The sequence below is a fragment of the Aptenodytes patagonicus genome, chromosome 5 (genome assembly GCF_965638725.1).
Source record: "Aptenodytes patagonicus chromosome 5, bAptPat1.pri.cur, whole genome shotgun sequence".
NCBI lineage: Eukaryota > Metazoa > Chordata > Aves > Sphenisciformes > Spheniscidae > Aptenodytes > Aptenodytes patagonicus.
The window spans coordinates 19,048,998-19,073,835 of NC_134953.1; the positions used below are offsets into that span (position 1 = coordinate 19,048,998).

Here is a 24,838-nt window from a genome sequence, read left to right on the forward strand (position 1 = left end):
TTCAGACTAAATGAATTAGTACTGGGCTGGTCAGTGGAAGTTTTGCAGAAGAAGCCAAAACCACAGAAACGGTCAGTGAACGCCATAAGGATGATTCACAGCTGAACAACCAACTGGCAGGTAGTCCAGCTATTCCGACTGGGGAACAACTGCTGAGGACACATGCAGGGCCTGCACACAGGGGCGTCTAGCAGAAAGCATCCCCAAGTGTCACGGCTTTCCATATGATAAAGTCAGAGCTTCGCACTTTTCTGTGCCCAGGGAGGAGTAACTGTGGTAGCTTGGATCTAAAGCTGTGGTTTCTCATTAAAGCCAATTCTTCAAGGGTAAGCCTTTACGTATCTATGGAAAACTCCTTTTGGGGAAGGAGGAGGGGGAAGAAAAAAAATACAGAGAATAGTAGCAAGCCTACTTAAAATCCTCAAATCAGTCTATCCTCTCACAATCATATGCCCAGCTCTAAACACAGGGATTTTCTTCCCCTAAAAACTCTACCTCTTTTCTTTCTTACCAGAAGGACCACATCACTATGATAAACAAACATATTAAAACTGTATGTTTTCTTTGAGCCTTCCGCCAGTGATCTATCCCCAAGTATTTTAAGATCGAGAGCTTATGTCTGCCTAAAAATTGGGTTAAGTGTCTGTCCTTGTTTTGGCTGGGATAGAGTTAGTTTTCTTCCTAGTAGCTGGTACAGTGCTGTGTTTTGGATTTAGTACCAGAATAAAGTTGGTAACACACCGATGTTTTAGTTGTTGCTAAGTAGTGCTTACACTAGTCAAGGACTTTTCAGCTTCTCATGCCCTGCCAGCAAAAGCTGGGAGGGGGCACAGCCAGGACAGCTGACCCAAACTGGCCAAAGGGGTATTCCATACCATGGGACATCATGCTCAGTATATAAAGCGAGGGAAAGCTGGCCGGGGGGGCCGCTGCTCGGGAACTGTCTGGGCATTGGTCAGCGGGTGGTGAGCAATTGCATTGTGCATCACTTGATTTGTATATTCTTTTATCATTATTATTATTATTATTATTTTCCCTTCCTTTTCTGTCCTATTAAACTGTCTTTATCTCAACTGATGAATTTTACATGTCCCCCCCTCCCGATTCTCTCCCCCATCCCACTGCAGGGGCATGTGGAGTGAGCGAACAGCTGTGTGGTGTTTAGCTGCCTGCCGGGTTAAACCACAGCAGTGTCTATTGCACACAAGGTAAGAGTCAGACTTTACCATGTAAAGCACACGAGATTACACAAGAGCTCACAATCTCACAGGGGTCTCAGAAAAGCAGTTCCTAAAATAACCAGTTCCTAGAGTAGGCAGTGGGATGAGACTGATGAAGCCTCCTACAATCTTGGGGACAATGCGGATTCAGATCAAAACCATGTTTCTAAGCCTAGGATCTCTCTTCTATTCAGTGGGGGTTTTTTGTTTTGGATTTTTGTTTGTTCGTTCTTTTTGTTTTTTTGTTCTTAATGTGCCCTAAACAATCAGGCCTTTGACCCATCTGCTGGATACTCCTGCACTCCAGCCTGTCACTCTTCAGGCCCCTTCCCACTTACCAAAATTCAGGTTATATTTGCATGTCAATTATTCTTGGAGGTAAAAGGCCACTCACAGCTTGTGGCAATTGGAAAGGGGTTCCATCTCCATGCCTTCTGCCAGATAGGAATCCCCCCAGTCCTAGCAGTGTTTAACATCAGAGATCAACAGCTCTTGGTGTAGCAGTCCTGAGCCACAAAGCTTTAGGGACAGAGACGGAAGTTCAGCACCACCCATAGTAACTAAAGGAATTCAGTACAAGTCCAGTCCAGTCTCCAGGTCTTCACAATAAAACAGTACTGGCAAAAATCCCTTTGCCTCTTTATAGATATATTTGGATAAGTCTATCAAATGGGTTATTAATACACTATCATTTCTGTAGTTCTTTCCTGAGCTTGACCAGGTAGCTCTTTTACGAAAAATAAAGCAATTCTGTTGTGTTTTCAGAAAAGAGTTTCAGAAGCAGGTGACACCCTGCTATTAGGCATAGATAGGACTGAAAGCAGAAAGGGAAGGGTTTGGATCTGACTGCTTAAGTAATTCAGAAGACTCAAAGCCAGAGAAGTTTGGCCTAAAACCTTCTCCAAATCCCAAAGAATGCCTGAGAATAAAACAAGGTTGAGCACCGTGCACCCAGTGATGGCCAGGTCAGCATGCAAACCCTCTCACCCCAGGTTAGCAGCCATGATTAATGTACAAGAAGTTTATCCATAAGTGTGCATCCATACATACACCTTCCTCAACTCCAGTGCTCATGTGCTCTGCAAGCCTTTCAGCACATGGGGCAATAGCTTCCTTGCAGAGTAGCTAAAACTCTAGTCTTTCTTGTTATATTTCTGGCTATACGTGCAGAAATCTGGTATAGATGGCAACTCCATGAGCTGCATTAACTCCCTTCTGGCCCCCTGGGTTGCTGCTACAAACAGCTACAGGGAATCCAAGCCAACAGTGTGCATTGCCACCATGAAGGGAATATGACCAGCAATCACAGCAGCAGAAAATTAACCCGATGCCTGGATTCATTCTCAGCATAAGGTGCACATAGTATTTTCTAGCGCTTCTAAGAACCAAGATCTGGATAAACCTTCAAGAGTTTGGGACAAGTGGCAGCTTTAAGGTAGACTGTGGCTTCCAGCACTGGAGTACGTCTGATGGACAGCTAAAACCAGCAGCAGAATACAGTCCCCACGGGGAGCGCATCAGGAACAAGCTTGGCCGATGGTAAATGGCAGGCGCTCTCTCAAGCAAGTGCTCCAGTTCAGTCTTCCTTCTTTACAGTCCTGAGCAGCAGCTCCAACAAAATCCTGACAAACGGAGAAATTCAGTGCTGACCTTTGCTAAATGGAGCTTGTTAGTCTCAGGATTTTTATTTTTAATTTTTGATCTGCTAGGTTTTAAGACAGAGCCAAAAAAAATTAGAGGCAGGAGGGTGAAAGGAAAAAAAAAAAGTTGAGTCCTCTTTCCACTCCTTCTTGGAAAGTTGGCTTTCTGAACAGCGATTCCAACCAACTAGGTTACAGGTAGCAACAGTTAAGAATACTTAAGTATTTTGCACACAAATCTGTTAAACTGCTTGGAGATTTTCACGCAGCTGCTAGACAGGGTCTCCCACCAGGCTGAAGTCGCCTATATACTCTGGCATTTGCCCTAGTCCTGCTCAGCGGTGCAACGCATTCACATTACTCCACATGGCACGAAGCAGACTAGCCAAGGAATTTAACGGCAGTTGGGGTGACCCAAACTAGTGCCCCACCACAGCACCTCTCAGGATCTGGCTGTATGGCACCTGTCTTTTTCCAAAGTAGGAAATTAAACCACTTGCAATCCTTGGTTAGAGTCTCTACTTCATGGAGCAGGTTGATGCCCTCAGCTGGAGCTCGGGCAGCACAAAACTGGCTTCTGTTCTAGTCTCCAACCCCCAGCCTAGGACACAGATACGTACTACGTGGGTAAAGGTCATATTCAAATTCAAGTCTGCTCTGTCAGCCTGCCACATTAGGATACAGCCCATGGCAGGTCTGGACTGAAGAGCAGCTGTGCTGGAAACTGGGGATTCATTTGGATAAGAAGTAAACTGAAAGGCCACGTGAACTGGAACAGCATGGGGAGCTAAGAACCTGCCAGATGTACCAGAAGACTATGGTCTATGGTGCTATGACCATAGCAGGACTATGTATCAACATTCACCTTCTCGAGCACCATGCAATGCAATTTATCATTACATTTGCCCTATCACCATGCACAGATTTTTTGGAAGCCAAATTAGCAACATGCATTTAGCTAAAAGCAGTCAACAGAAGGGAAGAAGTTTGTATCTATTAAAGATTTCACTTCCTTGCCCTTCAAGAAGGATGAAAGCCTTGGCATTCAATTTGTCATTTTACATAAAGCAACATGAAACAGTCCCAACAGATGTAGAGAGTCAGAGAAACCCACCCTCACCCCCAGACAGGTAATCTGAGGGCTTCTTGTCATTCTTCCCAAGCGACACCACCTCTTCTGTCTCCTCCTCAACACATTTCTCTCCTGCTCAGTCTTGTTCTGTTTCTCTGTCTGAACTCCCTGGTGACCTATCAACCACCAGGCTCCTGTGACTGAATACTTCAGATATTTCTGCACTTTTATATCCAACTACCACCCTGAAATTAGACCTACTCTGCTAAGATTGGGCAGAACCCCCCCCGGGATATATTCAACTTCTGTCAAGGATAGCATTTCTGAAATCATAGCAGTCTTGCTTACTAAAAAGCTCAGACAAGCAAGCACTCATCCACTGAGGATGGTGGGATTTTGTTCATGTACTTTGAACAGGGCATGAACTCAAATATTTACCAAGTCAGGAATGGAAAGCAGCAGGAGTGTTTCCATCTTTCCTTGCCTTGAGACCTATGTGTGGCCTTAACTGCCTGGGTGAGCAGGCCAGCATCCTGTACAGACACAGGGTCTATGGCTTGTGATCATTTTTCCTAAGCCTGAAGGAAGAAAAGACCCTTCTCTGGTATTCCACATCAGGTGACAAACGTTTGCAGAAGAAATCCACTGGTTACTCAGGAGAAGTCCTGATTCTTTATACTATAAAGCTCAGTTTTTGCCTTGTATTGTACTACTTCTCCCCAGATCCTGACACCTCACCTAGATGTTGTTTCCCTGCTCCCTTCTCCTTCTCAACTCCTTGTGACAAGGAGTCTGATGCACCCTTGAAAATTTTCCATCTTCCTCAGAGTCCCATGTTTTCCATATAAAACCCTTTCTACTTACTGTGGAAAAGCAAAAGAACATTTCAGAAGAACAAGGAGCACGTAGTCATGTTTCTCTCCTTTACCTCGAGCCACAAGATTTCTCACTTTTGCTCCGCTTCTTCTCTCCTCCATCCCACATGGGATAGTGAGAGAGCAGCTATGCGGGTACTTAGCTGTGGCCAGGTCAACCCACCACAGGAGGGGAAGCTGCTTTGGATTGTGGCTTTGAGTTGGGCAAGGAAGATACAAGACAGCAAACTACTATCCACTGCTAACAGCAACATCAAGGTGAGGCAGCAGTCAGAAAAGCAAAGCTCTTCCTTATCAGAAATCATGCATCATGAAAAACCAATACACAAGTAGACAACAGATCCTGGATATCCACTATCGGGTATCCACTGTCAGAGGCTCACATTCAAGACAACTCCAAAACCACATACAGTTTGAACTACAGACTTCTCTTTTTAATAGCATGCAGAACACCAAGACACAAGAATTTACCTGGAGCGACACTCTTTTTTGGAGTCTCAGACAAACTGGACATCCAAACTTGAAATCCAAGAAGAGGGCAGCCATGAAAAGAGAAAGTAATTAGAGAAACAAGAAAACAGTCATATCAGAAAGTTTGAAAGTTAGTCAAGACAGCTTTGAAAGAAATGTTAAGTTTTTCTTAAGAGGGGTGTTGGCATGATGGGGACTCAGTTAAAGGTAAAGTCATAAGAACTACCCAGTTAATTTTTAGGTTTTAGGGGACTTGCAGAACCTGTGAAACTGATCTGTAGTGATCCGATTTTGAGATTTTGGAATAAGATATGCTGTGAGTTTATTCCCAATAGGACAGGGAATGCATACCAAGAGACAGTTTGACTTATTAAGCCTCAGACCTGCAAAAGTATTTAGCTTTGCAGCTGTTAATGATCCCCAAAAGACCAACAGGCAACTTGCAGAGATTGAGCTTAGCAAACACATACAAGTTTCTACAAGCATTTGCGTTTTGTTACCCTGGACTAGCACTAAGGAAAACAACAATAGACAAATAATACTCCATGGAAAAGAGTACAAAGCTCCAATAAAGGTACATTCAAAGTATAACTAGAAAAAGCATTTTTTAACTAATGAACATGAGGTGGAAACCTGGTTAAGGAGAAAGCTAATGGAGTTGCTACCAACAAGGTCAAAAGATTTCCCTCCCCCTCCATGAAATGAGGTGTAAATACTTGGCTTGGGATTCTGGGAATAATCTTCAAATGTTAAGTGGTGGGGGTTTTTGTTTGAATACACTGGAAGCATGTTTTAAGAGTTAGTAGGTGTGCCCCCATTTCAAAATAAGAACCAGCAAACATTCCCCTTCTGTGGGATGAGGGAGATAAGGACAGCTGTTACTCTCACATTGCCTGAGAGAAGAGACAAGGAGAGGTGTTTATATGATAGGCTAAGAATTTCCTAAATTCTGACAAACAATTCCAAAATGCAATTTTAAAAACTTATTTGCAATGGGCAACCCAGTTCCGGACCCATCAGTTTCAACAGCAGAGAAGATCACCCTTCAATCACTTGGAGAGAGGGGCAAGCTATACTGGTGGCCTTGTCTATTTGACTAGTTATTGTCTTTTGACCTGCAGAATATCATCAAGACAGCCAAAAATCAGTAATAGATTCCTAGTACATATGTAACTGAGAAATTGCTAGCATGATACAAAGCATAAGAAACAGCTTTCAAACCTTTCCACTGGAAACCAGAGGTCCAAGAAACACATCGCTGCATTTCCTCAGCACTAAAGGAATGGTGAGGTTTTAAAATCCTTTCTTTAAATCAGGCACACAATTTTCATTGTGTTAGAGCAAAAGTGGAATTCAGATGGACTCGGTGTTTTGCTTACTTTTCAGTAAGTTCTCAATAGTGGCAGTCTGAAGAAAAACCTGAAGTCTTCCAACCATCTAACTCCCAAACCCATGCACTGCACTGTCATAATACAGGACAAAATACACCATGGTAAATTACAGTAATTTACTTTGGATTACCATTTAAGAGAAAAAAAAAAAGGCTCTGCATTGGTAGAGTACAACAGGAAATCATCTGGCAGAGTAACTTGTGCTCTAGCTTATGGAGGGAATATACAGCATGTTTCTATTACAGACTCGGGGCACGCATGGGAAAGGGTGTGAAGGAGTTGTTGTCAGCAACTTGTCTGTTAGCTTTTGAATAGACTTCCACTGCCTTCAGGAACAGGATTATGAACTTCAGTCAGCTGTCAGATCTTTTTCCAGACAGAAGAACCTGAATACGGCAGTGATAAATAAAGCAGAAGATGTATTGCAGGAACAACTGGGAAGATTTCAAACCATTTGCCCCAATCCAAGCTGGCAGCAAAAGGCTGAAACAGCCAACAATGCAAGATAGAGGGAATAAGCTGCGCTTAACAGAAGCTTAGGGCTACCCTGGATCTGTCTGCCCGAGAAGAGAGGGAGTTTAAACCTAGATCCGCAGTAGCCATATCTACAAACACCCCATGTGAGACCTCAAGGAACCAAACTCACCATAAAAACCAATTCTATTCGCTACTATCAATTTTCTTTTAATTTTCTTTTTAAACAAAGTATTTTTTTCTCCTTGTCAAAACCATTGGTCTAAGCCAGAATAAAAGGGCAATCTAAGTATTAACTGGTAAACAATCCCACAGGTCCCGAATGTGGGCTCCCAGGCCCAAGAAGAGCATAAAAGCAGCAGCACTTCTCAGCTGCCCCAGCCTGACAGCAGCTAGATGTGGGATGAGGTTGCTTCTGAAGCAGAAGACAGCTAGCATATTTCAGCTGCTCCTGCACATCTGCTTAGCATTAAACTTCCTTCTTGGGGATTTTTTTTTTTTTTTTTAATTCCAAGACATTTAAGCTCTAATTGCTACCAGCTTCTAAGAGTTCCCCCTACAAATAATAAAAATATCAGACATTAGTGATGGATTCCACTTCACAGAGAGCTCAAACGAAGAGCTGCGGAGGGAGCCAGGGTACAGGGAAGAGGTCAAAGACCCCAGAAGCATGCTGTGCCCAGGCCAACAAAACGCAAGCTTTGAACAGCCCCGGGTTTCCCCTTTAGGACAGAGTTTTACTGGAATTCTGCATGGGGCTTGGAGCCGTTTCCAATGGGATTGGTAACGGTAAACGAACAAACCCTCACTTCCTGCCTCTCCTCTCCCCTGTCGCCGCACGGCCGAGCGCCGGCTAGTCTCCGATGACTTGGAGGTTGGGGGGGAAATCTCAGTATTTGGAAGGGAAATTAAAGTTGCCTGCTCAAAGCAAGGCACTCCTAAGGCAATGGCATCCTGATTCTGCTCCTAACACCAACCCCCACAGCCCTTGCTGCCGACTTCAGCTGGAGCCAGAACAAACCCCTCCAACTGGAATTATTTTTAAAAGCCCAGAAGAAACACGGGTCCATAAATTACAGCTAAGCCATGGGGCCAAGGCGGTTGTGAAGAGCACAGAGGAGGCTCCCTGTCGGAGCCACAATGCACAGAAATAGCAGCGGAGCAGGCGTGTCACTGGAAGCGGCTGCTGAACCCCATCCCACCCGAGCTGCCACCACGGAGGTGGGCAACCCCCAGACGGGTCAGCTGGGCTCCTCAGGTGGGGAAGGAAAGGAAGGATTTGGGGGGGCAAAGGCTTAAAGACATAATTAAACTGGTTACTGTGGTGAACGAAACACATGAAACGGATTATTTTAGATTTTACCAGAAGCTTTTCTGCTGCCAGTGAGACTGGTTTGTTTGCTGCTCCTCCCACCACTGGGAAGAGAACAGGCGCCAGACTGCTGGGGACCAACACTTTACACTTGCAATACAGCCCCACTCATCTCATTTTAACAGCAGACTATTTGTCTTGCATGCAGTTAGGGCAGAGCAAGCTTCAAGGAAGACCTGACTCTAGCCTTTGTAGTCTAGAGTCAAACGCACAAGCTCAATGCTACCAAAATCCAGGAGATGCCACATTCATGGTTCACATCAGTACTGCACATCCAGCTGGGTCCCTGGTCCAGCAGGTGCAGAGAAACTCCTCCTCCACAGGCATTTTAGCAGTAGCTACTGATGCAGGTTTCTTTTTGTCAGTAACATTGCTTAAAATGTTCAGCTCAATGTTGAGTCCGGCGTCTGTTATTTTATACTGCTGTAAAGGCCAGAAGGAACACCCTCCTAAAGATTCACAGGTTGCATATTGCTGGGGCTATCAGGGACCTTTATAACAAACTTTTTTTTAAACTAGTGTCTGTATAGCTGTCTAGCCTGTTAAGCTACATATTTCCCAACAATATTCCCGCAGTAATTCTGAGGAATTGGATCATACTGGCCATGAGTCTCAGCGTGGCTGTAGTTCTGGCCATGTAGCCCTTGCCCCAAATGATTTCTGCGCATAGCTGAGAAGTTAGCATGGGCCAAAGACAAGTCCCAACAAGTGATCTGGATGTGGCTACCTTGCTTTGGAGGGTAAAGAGAGTTTATTTATACAGCCATGACCTGTTCTATGGAAGTTGTGTTCCATCAGAGATAACAGTCTTAGGTCCATTTAATGAATAACACTCTTGTTCTCATGAAGCCCTACCTTAAACATCGCCTGGGAATACTGAAATCTCCCTGCAGCTGTTAAGGTGCACCTTAAAATACCGAGAAAAGGATTGTAAGTGGCCATGCTGAAGAGATGCTAACATCTGAAAGAGACTGCCCCTTTCCAACAGTGATCAATTCTGTAGGCCATTAGTCCTCTCCATGAGGAGGTACTACTGGCTCAGTTATTCAAGCACCACAGTGGTGAGTGCAGCTGAGCATTTTGCAGATTCATTTCCCAGACATACACCTTTCCTGTTTTAACTGGAAGGGTGAAAAGAGACTAAGCAGTACCATCGCAGAGTGAACTGAAACTATACTGGTTTCCTGGCAAGTCAACGATCAGTGCTCCACTCCAGTGAACTTCACTAGTGGTCCAGTAACTGGCAGGGATTCCTCAGACTGGAGCTGGGGGAAGTAAATGCTTCTTCTGCTCATCACTGTTCAAATAAAAGGCATTAAGAGAAGAATGGGGGTGTTCTCATCCCAACAGTGGTATTTGATAAGTCAGCAAGAAGTGGGCTGACCAGGCTGTTCTATTTCTTAGAATTGGCCTAGAGCCTTGTTCACTGTAATGTTTGTCATGTATGGCAGAACAGAAAACAGAAATTAAGCCTTTATTTCAATCTAGATTTTGGAGGTCAAGCCTGCCAAGGAGTTGGTATAAATGAAGTGCCATGTTGTTGTCCTGGGTGCTCAGGTGGGACACATTACTGCCCAGAGCAGGTAAGGAACCCCAGGGGGTCAGGCTCAGTCTACTCAATCCCTCCTCTGGCTCCTCCAGAGCTTCTTGCTGGGATTTTGCCTCCTCTTCTCCCCTCATCACTTCCTGCCCTCTTCAGACAAGCTGAGGAACAACCTCCTCCTGACAAGATGAGGCTGGCCATCCATACAACCAAGAGCAGGAAGCTCAATGAGGAACCCCAAAACTGTGGGGCTTATTTCTGCTCCCATGTGCACACAGAGCACCATGCTCAGTGTTCCACCATACCCTTGTGAGCCACCTCCAAACCCTTCATCCCCAGACTCATTGACCATCCTTTGTCAGCCTGTCTTCCAGGTTTCTCTCCTCTAGCCCCTTCCCCTTCAGCTGGGGCTTGACGCTTTGGTTAAATGGGAAGGCAGTAAGATGCAATAGTACTAGACTAGGGGAGGGAGAGAGAAATACATGCTGTTGCTAACCTCCCCCAGGAATGGAAGTACTTTTATCAGAGAATTACTCTGATACAGAGTCTACATGTAGCTCTGCAATATAGCTGTAAAACAGCTCGGAAAGATGAAAAATGCAGATGAGCCTTGATCTGAATTGGAACCATTTTCACACATTCCTGGCTCACACAATTAACTCATTCACTTAGGCAGAGAACAACAGATAGCCAGAGAAATGGGAGGATGGCACAGAAAGGTTGCAAGTGTTTTGATTTATTTCAAGCACTACGGCTCAAGGCACCCTGTTGAACTGCGCCATTGATGTTTCTCCCTCCAGGCTCCAGAGGGACCTAAACAAAACCAACATTTGTGCCCAGTGCCTGACACAGAGTGGGCCTGGTCAGCCTTTACACATCCTAGGTACCACAACGACAGATTTGCTGCTGTGATTGCTGGGCAAGCAGCGGCCACCCTGTCCCTTACCAGAGCAGCTTAAATAAGCTTTCCTTGCTCTTATGTCTGTGGGATGCTGATGCATCATGTTTAAAGCAAGTGTTCTAACATAGTCCTTGAAGGAATAGAGATGTATTCCATTTTTTTCCCCACTAGGAGCCTGCATTTTAAAGTAAACCTCTCATCCCTGCAGATATCTCCTCTTCTGTATACTTGAAGCAGAATATCACCTCCACTCCCCATGCCATCTGTTCAGGAGGCAGTATCTTAAAAGGGCTACATCTTGGAAAAAATATTTGACTAGTAGATTATCAAACATGCAAATCCAGCTAAAGTGCATGAGTAAGAGGATTGGCAACAAGCATTAAATAAGGCCTTTAATTTTAGTCCTATTCACCGAGTTCAGCCCCATCACGAACAGCCTGTGCAGGGCTTGTACTCGGGAAGAGGCGCTGCATTTGTGCAGGGGATGGGGGCAGATGTGCTGAGCTGCAGTGACAAGCCCAGCGAGCACCTTCCTCTCCCCAGCAGAGGTGGCTGCTCCGGGAGCTGCAGGGGCTCCTCGCCTCCCCAGCACAACGCTGCAGACCAATCTCAGACCACTTCCACTTGCCACGTAAGCAGAGCTGCCTGGCGTAAGCTAGACCCACACACACTGCTTGGAAAATGTTCACATCTGGCTTTCACGTGACTCGAGCATGCCTCAGAAATTCATAATCTGGGTAACTCACTCCTGCACGGGACAAATCCACAACCAGAGCGCCCTTTCTCAAGTCAGAACGGAGCAGCGGGGCAAGAGGATCGCGTGCCTGACAATCTGCACAGTGACACGCTCACCAGCTGCACTTCCACAGCCTCATATAGTCCTTCATCCTTTCCAAAAGTACAAATGTAAAGAAAACTTAGTCCCAATTTTCTACCCTGTTTACTTCTGCAAAAGCCCATCCTAATCCCATTCACAGACCCAGAAGTATCCAGGATTGTTTAGTTTTTGCTCTGGCAGCCATAGCTCATATTAACTCTTTCCACATGGCAAGCAAGGACTGCTTCCCACATGATCACTGTGGTATGGCCCCTGCACATACAGTTTTGTAGCAGTTCCCAGTTTTGCTGGGAAGTGCCTAGAATATCTGAACACTAATCCACGTTTACAGCTGTACAAACTGAGAGCATCACCCCTCAGAGGAAAATAACAGCCTCCAACACTGCTGAGGAGGAGGGCACAGAAGCCCCAGCCATTGCACTTGGAAAGTCACAGGTACGTATGCACACTAGGATTTATGCATGGCTCAAAAACCAAACAAACGAAAAAAACCCCACAAACCAAAAAAACCCCACCAAGCAAGAGTCAAATCCCAACTGCAAAGAAGTCACGCTGCCAAGCACAGAAAACGTACTGCAGCATCGGCATGTCCAGACAGCCTGTTTTAACTGGCAGCAGACTGAGCTGGCCAATCGATGCATACGTTACAAGGTGTTCAGCAGGAGTTGTAAGTAATGCTTCCAGCCATCTCTGGTTAGATGAGCCACTCCATCCAGAGCAGACTGGTGAGGATTTTGCCTGTCACACAGCCCAGACACAGGCGAGCCAGAATGCGACAGGTATAAAAGCATGCACAAAGCTGGAGGCACTTAGGGAGCGCTATTTTAGGGGTGAGTGCTCTCAATAGCCTAAGGACACACACTCTGCCATCCAGGTTTCCTTCTCACAAGAAAGATCAAGTTTCAGGTGCTCACCAGCCTGAGACTAAGTTATCTAAAGCACTCAGGTAAGAGGTCTGCTCCTCTCAGCCAGCCAGACACGTCTGTGCTACGTACAGATTCCTGCAACAGCTGAGGATCACCACTCTCCACTCCAGTTCCCAAGTGCATTTCTCACCTGCCTTATCTAACATGCCAAAAATCAAAATCTGATACCACGCAGTTCTCTCTGTGCAGGAGAGGAAAAACCCACACAGGCAGTTTTAATACCATCTGCCACCGACAGACAGAGGAGGAAGGCAGAACAGGAGCAGATGGAGAATAGAGAACTCCTTAAAACCATGAGAAATGCCTTTACATCCCCTAAGGTACCAAGTGCTTTCTCGGCACTCAGCTGAAGGCTCTCCGAGGCATTCGCAAGGGTGCACGCTGTTCTGCCATGGCTGTGCTCGAGCCACACCTCATACTTGCAGTCCTTCCCTGCCCTCTCTCCCTGACATGGGGCTCTGCGCAGCATCGATGCTGAACCAGGAACTGCGAAGAGCACAAACACATTCCTTTCCGTAATCCTGTACCCTGTCCCTACATTTCAGTTTAAAAGCCAAGGAGCAAAATAAAAAACCCACATAACACACAAGCTCTTCCCCTCTTATCCCATCTTCCTCCCACCTCAGCATATCAGCCACCCAGAAGACGGCGATCCTATACATCTAACGGGTCACATGTCTTGTCAGCAGAAAACTGAAGCAGTGCAGAATAAAGTCTCCTATCTGCTCTTCTCTTCAGTAGCTTCAGGCAGAAGTCCAAAGCATTTCAGTTTAAACAGTGACTTTAAAAATATGGTGTACAAGGAGAAGTGTGAGATCAGTTTCCTCCTGCCAGAGTACCACAAGCTGGATTTGGAGTGTGGGATTGGAGTGGACAGATTCACATCTTCACTGAAGATGCAGAATTAGGACACACACACAGAGATGCTGCAAGGAGATGAAGTCTGCCTGACTGAGCTGAAGCTCTTATTCAAATCCCACTCTGTGCCAGCGCACCTGAGCACAGACCAATAGCCCTGCTTTGGAAAAAAAAACACAGAGTAGATGTTCCTTCAGTTATAGGAAGAACTTGTTAAAAAAACCCAAAAGATACTTACAGGCTTGTTAAAAAAAAATCAGGAAAGAAAGTGAGCTGTTTTGGGAATTACTGCATCAGGCAAAAGCCGATAAACTGAACAGAAGTTAGAGGTTAGCAAATTCACTAGTTGAGGAAGAATAATTCTCCATCATGAGAAGAGGAAGCTCCATCATCAAGGACTGATCTGAGGATGCACATCGAGATCATTAACTACTAACTCCTTCCAGAACCAGGCCCAAAATGTACGTCCCCAGTAATTATATGCTAAGGTTTGTTTGGTCCTCGGTTGCTATGCTTCTGCCTACTCTATCCTTCTTTTATTACTAAATCCTTTATCCTCCTGTCAAAAAAAAAAAAAAAAAGAAAAAAAGCTATGTGAGAACCAGAATGTTCTGCCAGAATCTGCTGTTTTTAAATTCCATGCAGTAATTAGTACATACAGCCAAGAAGGTTAATCGTATGATGGGGGCACAGATCCTGATTTCTGATCAAGAGCAATCCTGTCAGTACATGCTTGTGAAGTTACAAAATAGCGGCTGGCAAACTACCTCGTCCAGCCATCCTCATCAACAGGCCAAATGACACCAAGGAGCCAGTCCAGCATTGCTGTTCCTGCACTAATTGTAGAAAACAATGCAAGGAACACAGCACGCACATGTGATTCATCAGGACACAAACAAGAGCATGTGCCTCAGTCTGCAGGGATCATGTCGTACCACAGATTTCTTACAAGGATTAAGACACCAATCCCAAGCTACGTGGTTTAAGATGTTCCTGGGACCTTGCCATGGGCTTGGACAAACTTAGATCCCCATTCACCACCTTAAAAAAAAAAAAAAAAAAGATTAACCTTCCAAACTGAAGCTTTCCTTTCGGATGGAGTATAGGGAGGCAGACTTCAGAGACAAACATGAAAGCAGAATGACTCAAACTAACATTTGAGTTAAAAAACACATTCTAGCTTTGTTGCTATCACCTGGGCTCAGATTCATTAAGCGATAACCAACTGCCTGCTTCATTACTCACATGCTTAACACAGGTAGCCCCAAGACATCTGCTGCAGTCACCACCTTGACAGAAGATGCATTGCCTCATGCTGGGATTCACCATGTTAGTTAATTGGTTTTTTCAACATCTTTAGTAACACTCTTAGATTTGGCCCCTTTGATAACCCATTTAAAAAGTTCAGGCTTCCTCTGGCTGAGAGGGGAAAATTGAGACAGATCTAACAGTTAACTAAGTAAGTTAAGGCATGCCCACAGCACACTTGCAGTTGCGTCCACAGCCCTTCTAATATTAAAAGGGCATCCACCACTCCAGATAACATCCCATAAATACTGCAACAACCTTAAGGCAAAGGAAAGGCAGCACCGTGCCTCTCTTGGAGAGGTCCTTCCTTTTCCTTCCACTGCAGCCATCTCCCACAAATATCATAAAATATCTGCCAGGGCTGGAGGCCGTATGTTCCCTCCTCTCCCTGTACACATGTGTAGCTAAGTGCTTGCTGCAGAGCTACAGAGCTGGCAGACAGCTCCACATTCAGTTGCACCAACAAAGCTTTGTCCCTAGGGTTGGTACCTCAGTCCTGCAACAGGTAGAGACAGCTCCAGCCACGCAGCCTTGCTAGTCCCGCTAATGGCTCACACATTTGTGACCCCGTTGAATGATTAAGCACAGAAAGGCTAGCACACACCATTCATTTTCTCCATATCGCCTCAAAGGAGGCAGTTCAAACTGAAGTTAAGAAAATAAAGCTCATTTATAAAGATAAAAAAAAAGTGAGACATGCCACGGCGCTGTAAGTGCAGGCTAGACACGTGTAGTGTGACGGGACCAGAAAGCTTAAGCTCTGAAGTGATGAGCATAGCTCAGCTGTAAAGACAGAGAAAGCCATTTCCCTTCATAATTACAAAGGAAGCAGAAAAAACTATCCCAAATAACTCAAAGAAACAGCAATTAAAGCATCTCCCTGAAACTGACAGAGCGTGCATCCTCAGCATGAGAGCAAGGAAGAGGGTTTCCCTAGTAATGAAGAATTAGGCTAGAGAAACAACTTTTGCTGTCAGCTCCACCCGTAAGCCCAAGGCAGCAATCCCACAGTGATCAGCCATGAAGGCCCTCGGTGTTGTTACAATGATCTGCTTGTTTTTCACTTGGAGGCCCCACTTCCATCATTGTTGCAACTCTCTCAACTCTACTTAATTTCCCCATTGAGGGGAAAAAGCATTACAGATGTTTCTATAAAAAGTTTGAGAAGTAGCTTCCCATGGACTCTGAAGTTTTTATTTACTTGCCAGCGGATACATCCTTCCTAGTTTTAGATTACAGAAGGGAAAGGAAGCCGAGATTGTTGTCTGGGTGCTGCCATATTCTGCTAGTCCAAAAATTGGATGTGGGAACCAAGCTGAAGGATAGTTCCCTCTGCTGAGGAAGCCAAGCCTCATCAGCATCCTCACTGAGGCAACACTGGCTTGGACCAAATTGTTAAGTTAATATTCTAAGTGCTCAATTACAGGGGCTATTTAAATAGACTTCAGCTGGCACACTCAGCCAAAGTACAGCCAGCTTGATGCAGGCAGGATCTGATCAGCTAGAGAAAGGAGACACTGCAGTACTGATGGAACCGTAAACTTTTTTTTTGAAGTTTATTCCCCCTCACTTGGGGAGCATCCTACCACATAGCAACAAGGTGCCAGAGAAAGCCACTGAGCAGCAGCTTGAAGCCAGCTGTGTCCCCAGCAGCAAGCAAGGCAGTCAGAGCAGTGGGAGTGAGCAAGCAGCGGGTTTTTTTGTCATGATTTTAGAAGGGGGTGGCCAGCAGTGCTCCTGCTAGTGCACACTGAAAGCAGTAAGCACAAGGACTTGGCCGCCTACAAGGCAGGTGGCAGAGATCCATGCTTTAGCTTTGAAAGCAAAGGTGAAGCAGCATCTCTTCTGCCGGGTCCGACCCCACTATCAGCAAGGAGAACCCTCTCAGTAATTGAGGAGCACTGAGACTCACTGTGGAAAAGCTGTGAAGCCCACACCAACTCCCTATTGCCACCAAACACCAGATCCCAGGTGCTTGCTTCAGCTTCATGACTGGGGATCTCACAACAAGTTTAGCATGAAACCAGCCAAGAAAGATTCTCAGCAAGGGAAGAGGGCAAGATCATCTTACTCCAGGAGTCTGAAACTTGCTCTAGCCAGCAAGGGGTGTGGGGGTGTGCACGTGGGGGGGATACACACATCTTCGGGAGAAACATACTCCAACTCTTTTTACAAGCCGCATCAGGATTAGCAGATGTCTCAAGGGTTAATTAGTTCACCATGCACAGATGGTAGCTAGTAGGGTTTGCAGAGTGGATTAACCTAATTTGTGGTTTGTAATGTACCATGCAAATACCCGTTACTAGACTTGCAGCAATTCTGCCATTATTTTGATTTGAGGAGAGAAAAACCACACAATGGATGCTTGCATAGAAGTAATGCCTATTTCGAGTGATGAGTTGCTGTTCACTTGGTTAATGCGATTGACAAATTGGAGTCTGAAAAGTAATTCCTTCCCTTTTTGCTACAGAGGGTCTTTGGAGAGACCTAGATGAGACCATTTGTTGCGAGTGTACAGAATATGCCCATGGTAACCACTCCTTACAGTTGTACTGAGGTCTCTTCAGCACTGACAGATGGTCATAGAGCAACAATTCAATTGCCTGGAAATATGAAAGCAGCTTTCTGAAGCAGCTCCGCAGCATGTCAAGCAAAGCCCCACAAATCCAAGGTAGAGCACATGTGGCAGTTCAGGCCACAGCAAATGCCCATGCCTACGCAGAGCCTCAGTGAAGCTCCAGGTCTCTGAGCTGACTGTAGGTTAAAGCATTTATAATTAGATAATATCCAAGTAGAGGGCTATGTGTTTATATAGCACATTGCACAAGAGGAAGCCTGGCTCAGGGCTGGCATGCAGAGATGCCCCAGATCAGCGCAAGACTCCTCTGTTTAGCTAAGGACATGCCATGCTACTGCATTTGGTTCAGAAGGTCTCAAATATTTACAGCCAGTATCAGGTGCAGCAATAAATGTTTCCATAACTCCTCTTAAACTCTGAACTTATCCAATTTCTCCCTGCTCTAAGGGGCAAGCACAGGACTAGCTAGACATGCACTCTGGCAAGGCAGAGGTCAGGGTAGAGGTGACACTGTCAGAGGCATTCCCCAAATGTTTCTGTGATCGGCCACACTCGTGTCATGCCTACACATGCCTGAGACATGGCAGCTGTAGGATTCCTGCCGGACAGCGTGGGACAGCCGTGCTCACACCCAAAAGCCTCCTCCCAGCACATCTTTGGTCAAGACAGAAGACGTGTTCACAGGTCTGATTTGTTGGGAAGTGCTTGCATTTAAAAGTGCCTATTTGCCTCTTGTTTAAAGGCAGAATAGTGTCTGCACCTACAGAGGAAGCTACGTTTCAAAGCTATTTGTTATCTCAGAAGACTCTCACAGCACACCCTGGAAATCTGTGCTTATTTACGCTACCACTTGTTCAAGTACCATAAAGCTGGTCTTTGTTAGAGGCTGTAACTACCAACTCCCTTGGCATATTCCTTCACTCGTTGTGTGCACACTCCCACAATATCCAGCTCCAAACAGAAGGAAGCATTCCTCTGCTGCTCTAACATCAGGCAAGATAGATGAGAACAGAGTCCCTTTATGCAGCTCACTTTGGTCAGAGAGCTGCTTCACATTTCTCTTTGTACAGGGTAAGTGGAGAAAAAGCATCTCTAAACCCCACTGTTTCCAAGCCCTAGCTGTGCAAACAGCCAAGCACCAAGAAGCAGAGAAGAGGAAACAGTCCCAAAAGGAGACCCGGCAGCATGTGGAGGTGGGACAGCCAAGGGAGAGAGCCAGACCTGAGCATCCATCCCTTGCAGGGATGGATGAGCATGTCACTTGTGATTCTCAGGGCAGGAGGCCAACGAAGAGCCCAGTAGGGCAGCATCCACAAATGGCATCTCAGCTGCACTGACTCAACTTAATCCCTCTCCCCACAATGTCATGGCAGATCAGCTCCAACTTCCCCCCAGAGCCACAGGAATGGAGGAGCAGCAGTTTCCTCACACTCCCAAAGCAATTCCTCACATCTCTTGCAAGAGTATTGCAACTCCTGTGCATGTCAACTGGTGCACTGAGCCCAAAGCTCTCCTGGTTTCCTAATGCTGTTCTAGGTCAGTGCTAAATCAGGTTGCCCCAGAGACTTCAGCAACGTTTTTCAAAGGTCTTTACATGGCCCAAAAGCCCCCAGTGCTCAGGATGTGGCACAGAGCCAGGAGTTCCCACACTCAGCTCTGCCTTCTACCGAGTCACTTGGACCTTTATGGTCAGTCCCTCTAGAGAAAGTGCTGCTGCCAATTTAATTCACGGGCCATTGTGAACAAACACTTCACTTAATACTACAATTAGGAGGTCCTAGAAGCACAACCCAGACAGAAGCTGTGTAGATTAGGAAGATGAAGCGTGCCCTAGTTTATCGTGTCGGGCCAGCACCTTGTACGATGCTTGCCTCTTCATTACCACAACCCACCTCAGGGAAAGGGTACCAAAAGTATTGGCCTGTAAAGGCAACAGCCATTTGATGCACAGGATGTCAGGGTCAAGCAACAGCTTTGCTTTAGTGCATCACTTAGCTTATTACAGGACTGCAGCTTAAAAGCTCTCATAATTAACCAACAAATCAATCTAGGCAGTGACATTCATTGGAGTCCAGTATGTTACATTCATCCTCCCTTCCTTCCCAGAGACTAAGCCATTGCAGTGTTTCTTCATCATCTTAAAAAGCAAGAAGAAAAAAAGCCTCCCCTCCCCTGCACACAGGCCAGAGTTTTCCAGGCGTTGCTATTGGTTTGAAAGGCCTCTCTTTGGATGCTCTGAATGCAATTTGGAGCACCCAAGACTCCAAACAAAGTCAATGAGAGTTGCAGGTGCTCAATGCTGCTTGGGGAAAAAAATAAAAGGGAAAAAAAAAGAAAAAAAGAGAAAAAAAGAGAAAGCCCTGACACATCCAGCTCAGAGCAGCCAAACCCAGAGGCCCATAATTACATGTCCCTATTGAAAACACATCTGTAAAAATCACTAAGAGCTACAAGAGGAGGGGAAAAATTTGATTTATATAGTTTCAAATCAGGGTTTTACAGGACATTTGAATCCAGGATCTTAAAAACAAAACACTGAGTTAGAGCCTTTGATGCAGCCCAAACCCAGACACAGGCACTGAGAACATTTTGCATCAGAAGCCTCACCAGAGCCTTTTGGAAAGGCAAAAAAAAAAAAAAAAAAAAAAAAAGAAAAAAAAAAAAAAGAAAAAAGATTCAGACCAGAAGAAAAGCATTCCCTTCCCCTCCGGAAAAGAACCCCAACTCTCAGGCTACATTTTGACTGTTTACTCAGGTAAAGATTGACTTAAGAAAAAAATGGAAGAGGGAGAAATTTAATATAATTATCCTCTCAGACTGGAGAAGGAGTTGTATAAATACAGTCAGAGGAGAGCAGTCATTTTAACTGCAATACTATATAAGGTGGGTTTCTTCTCCTCTCCAGTGCAAAGGAAAGAAACTGATGCCTGTCTCTAGCAGGCTTCAGCAATAAAAAGTTAAATTGCTACACAATTTCATGCAACACAAGATAAAGAAAGGTTTAAAAAGGCAGGGGGGAGGAGGGTGAAGGTCTTCTCTGTAATCATGCAGTACATAGAAAGCATGGTATCTTACCTGATTTTCTCTTGGAAGATCCATAATCCCTGAAAAAAAGACAACAACAAATAGACATGGTTAGAGCTGGAAACAGTGGTGAGAGAATAGGTGCCTCCCAAATTTCCACCCATATGCTCAAGGACTCATCCTGCGCCCTCCGTCCTTTAAAGAGGAGGTCAGGACTGCAAGGCATTGACAGGCAGGGGCCAGGACAGATCCTGAGCAGCACTGGCTCATCAGCAGCAGCAGCTGGGGCTTCTGCAGCACCAGGGGCTCGGGGAGCATGTGATCAACGAGACAGAGCAAACCATCCACAACCAGCAAGGCAGGGGAGAAGGGTGTCATTTTTTCCCCTTTAAATTTAGCTATTAAATGCACAGCTACTGAATTAACCCCTGACGTTCCCCTGGAGAGGAAAGGGAATATTAACTCTTTGCTGCAGGGGTGCGGCTACTACAGGCTTATGTGGCATTGCTTGCAGTCCTCTCCTTTCAGAGGCGAATTAATTTGCAAATAACCTCCAGACCCCTCCTAGTTATCTCTGACAAGCACTTGTCTTCTGCAAGGGAAAAAAAAACCAAACAAACCCCAAACTTTGTCCTTTCTTCTTTCTTCCAGGATGGGGAATGCACCCTTACTTTTCTGTAGTGATTTAAAGGGTGCTGGCACCTTTGCTCGTAGCAGAACAGCTGAAAGCTCAGACAGCTGCTACAGAAGTGGGAAGAAATTACAGAAGGGAGCTGCAAGAACTGATTTGGCATAAGCAGAACCGAGGACAGAAATACTTCGCTATGGCTGTGCTTCCTCCCGGCGCTCTCTGGAGCCTCTCAGCCCCAGCTCTGAAATGGTCTGCACAGGCAGGAGCCCAGGCAACGACAGATCAGGCAGAGACAGCATCACTGTGTGGGCACAGTGCCTGCGGCACAGTCACACACCGCACCCGGCGGCGTTAATGTTGGGAACATCACCCTATGAACCCACTGCAGAGGCAGGCTGCGTTTGCAGGAATCCCACTGGAGGGGCAGGCAGCAGCCTCTAAATTTTTGTGGGTCAGACTGTCAGGAGTGGGGGTTTTGTCCCTTGCAGCATGCTGTATACTCTGGAGGAATCAGAGAAGTATTGTCCCAAACTATGTATTTAATTTCAGGAGAGTTTGGGGGATCATCTGAAGAAATGACATGTGCCTTGAGGGCAGAGGTGTGTCTACCCATAAATTCTGTTTCTCCCAGCACTTTGCATGCACCCCGTGCCTTACATGTCTAGGATTTGCTTCCAGTGAGTAATAACTACTTGGGAGTTTTTTGCACCCTCTTTGAATTTTCCAGTGTCATTTCTATTTCAATTAAATAGTTGTTTTGTCAGCCATGTCTGCAGTTGTATTTGATGTGAAGATGCTACTGCTCATGAATAGGCTGCTTCTTCTACAGAAGTGATATCATATGCAAATATAATGCCTGCTATATGGTGCCTGAAACAGAGACCCTCAGAACGAGCCAGAGAAGGCACAATCCCTTAAATGCAGTCCTCTGCCCCAGCTCTGCTCCCACGCCAGCCTGGAGCTTTGCGGTTGCTGTCAATACAGCTCTCTTGGCATGTGAAAGTCTGTGTTTGGTCCTGCCCTGAACTGCCTCTCTTCTGACAGTGCTAAATGGCGAGAAGGTGAAACCCTGCTGAGCTCCACACATGTAATTTGCTTTAACCTAATATCTCCGTCGTGCACATGCTTGATGACCACTTCAAACCCTTCCGCCCTTCGCTTTCTGCAACAGAGCTCCTGGACCTTCTCAGCCCTACAGCTTTGAGCTGGGTTCAGCTGGGATTTCCCTCTGCAGCACGCTGTGTCCCCACCTCCCCACCTCTCTCTGTGTTGCACAAAAAGGGTGCACCCAGCTCTTGCAAATGTTAGCACCCATGAGGACCTGGGGAGGATGGTGTAGCTGGGCACAATCCCTAGAAGATAAACAAGATCATCCTTCCAGTCTTTGCCAGAAGGCCCTCAGCACACATTTCCAGGGCAATCTTCTGCCAGCCAGCTGTGATGGTGGCACCCCACAAGCATCCTAAGAGAGGTTGTAGGTGACCAGAGCATGCACAGCAGGGTGAAGGCAAGCACCATTAGAGAGAGGCGAAAGAGCCTTCAGCCTAACTGAAGTTGCAAAAGAAAACCTAACTCCTTTTTGCCACTTTAAAAAAAAATCACCCAATTTACATGATTAGAAATGGGGTATTGATGGATTGATATGGTTAATAAGCAACCAAAAATGGATAAAGGTGTTGCTGAATGTCTTTGCCCACCGGATCAGGCCAAAGTTGGTAACCAAGTTTGGAAAGTACAGTAGAAGATGATTTGGCTGTGCTCTCGCCATGCAATGGCGGCAAATGCCACACAAGGCTCAGAATTCAAACCTCCATCCTGGATGCTCTCCCACATCTTTCAGCCCAGTCTCTAGCTGGTTTTAGGGCTTGTGTGAGTGACTGCAGTAAGGTTTTAAATGGGGCTTGTTCTTTTAATTCTAAAGCATGACTCATCCATGCAATTTAAAGAAGGTAGAGATTAAAAAAAAAGCAAAATTTTGAAACTGTTTTTTCTTTCTACACACATATCATGTGATGACAAGAGATATTACTCCATAAAGAACTTTTTCACTTTTTTTTTCTGTTCAGTTCCTCATCTGGCTGGCATGTCTTCCACAGCAAAAGCACATCATTTATGGAAGTCTACTTGCCCTTAAGTTTCCTCACACAAGCCCTGCAATGGGCAGACACATCCCACATCACACCACTAATGCAAGCACAGAGCACTGTCCTCGATATGATGTGGCAAGCCACATTTCTGGTGAATGGCAAACATGGTGCCAACAGAGGCAGTAACCGTTCACGTGGGCCAGGAGCTCTGGTCCAACGAACCCCATCATTACTTCTCTAATGGCTTGTGCATGGTGAAAACAAACCTTTAGGTTAGTTTGAAGAGGGAAAAAGCTCCTTCCTGTCACTGCAAAGTGCCCAGTTGAGCAATTTAGGGTCAGCTACAAGAGGATGAAGCAGCAAGTAGCTCTCAGTGATGTCCCTTTGAGATCAGGAACGTAACTAACATCATCAGAGGATCCAGAGTGTATTCAAACTCTTGAAGGCAATTCAACCTACAGCTTCTGGTCTTAGTTTCTAGTCTTAAGCACAAGATCATCCTTACAGAAGAAATTAAATGATTGTTACAAAGTATTTATTTGAATCACCACCACCCCCCAACTCATGAGGCTCGCTAAAAAAAAAAAATAAGCCAACCATCAACCTATTGGGCAAGTTTTCATCTTTTCATTTATTCTTTCTGTAAGTTTTAAAGTCAAGTTTTACCAGGTTCTGATTTTGGAGTTCCTAAAGTCCATGTACCCCATGTCTCCCTGTCTTGTCACTTTTTCGTACACCCACATTTCACTCATAAAATCAGGACAAAGCAGTATCAAATAAAATGGAGCTTGAAATAAAATCCTCATCTCCCCAGTGAAACTCTGGAAGCAAACATTTGTTCCTCCCAGCGAGGATGAGAAAAAAAATCACTGTTGAAATAGAAAGCAAAGAAGGCATAGCAACTAATCTCTCTGGCTGTGTAAAGTGCTCTTTGTATACATACTCTTCTCTTTTCTGCTAATGAAGAAAACCTGTGCTGCTGCTTTGCCATAGCAGCAGCAAGGAGCTCTGCCTGACTCCATGTTTATTTTTTATGTCCTATTATTCTGCATGTGATTCATCAATGTCTTTTCCCTCTCCCAAGTGACAATCTATAAGATGAATACCTCTCAGTCTCACTATTTTCAGAGGAGCATTAGTGTGAGGCTGAAGTATTGGATTATGTCTCCAAAACAATAAAGGAAATTATTTCATGGTTTCTCTTAACTGTAACAACTTCCAAGTAGAAACTCTGATCTTCTCCTGCAATACAGACTGCACCTGGCACACTGCTAGCCCTTAAATCAGGCAAGAAACCTGGCCTTGCAGAAGAAAAACCTTTCCAAGGAAAGGTTCGATGAATTGAATGTCACGTCTGCAGCTACACAGGCAAGCTTTCTCTTAAGCTCTCGCTCTTTTTATTTTTTTATCTTTATACACACACTCATATTTCCATTCTTCTTCCATTTCTATAAAAGAACAGACACCACCATCCTAATTTCCCTTTCAGCCATAGCTACAAAAATAGCAGTGAAACCAGCGGGTGGAACTAAAAGTAGCACTGGCAGGTCCATTCTTCATTAGCCAGGATCACTCCATACTTGAACAAACACCTTTCACAAAAATAGCATATTTCTAGCCTTTTTCATA

At 45.3% G+C, this 24,838-nt stretch overlaps 1 protein-coding gene across 6 annotated transcripts in view; it reads right to left on the reverse strand.

The window, feature by feature from the left end:
• SH3PXD2A (SH3 and PX domains 2A) overlaps positions 1 to 24,838 on the reverse strand; it is a 265,522-nt gene that overhangs the window by 73,479 nt on the left and 167,205 nt on the right. For 4 of the 6 annotated variants that reach the window (XM_076338946.1, XM_076338944.1, XM_076338947.1 and 1 more), the window contains 2 exons: positions 20,543 to 20,571; positions 5,279 to 5,326 (listed from right to left, as the gene is read on the reverse strand). In XM_076338946.1, coding sequence (XP_076195061.1) covers positions 5,279 to 5,326; positions 20,543 to 20,571 — 77 coding nt within the window. The remainder of the gene's footprint in view (positions 1 to 5,278; positions 5,327 to 20,542; positions 20,572 to 24,838) is intronic. The other 2 variants (XM_076338945.1, XM_076338950.1) reach the window with 1 other exon arrangement.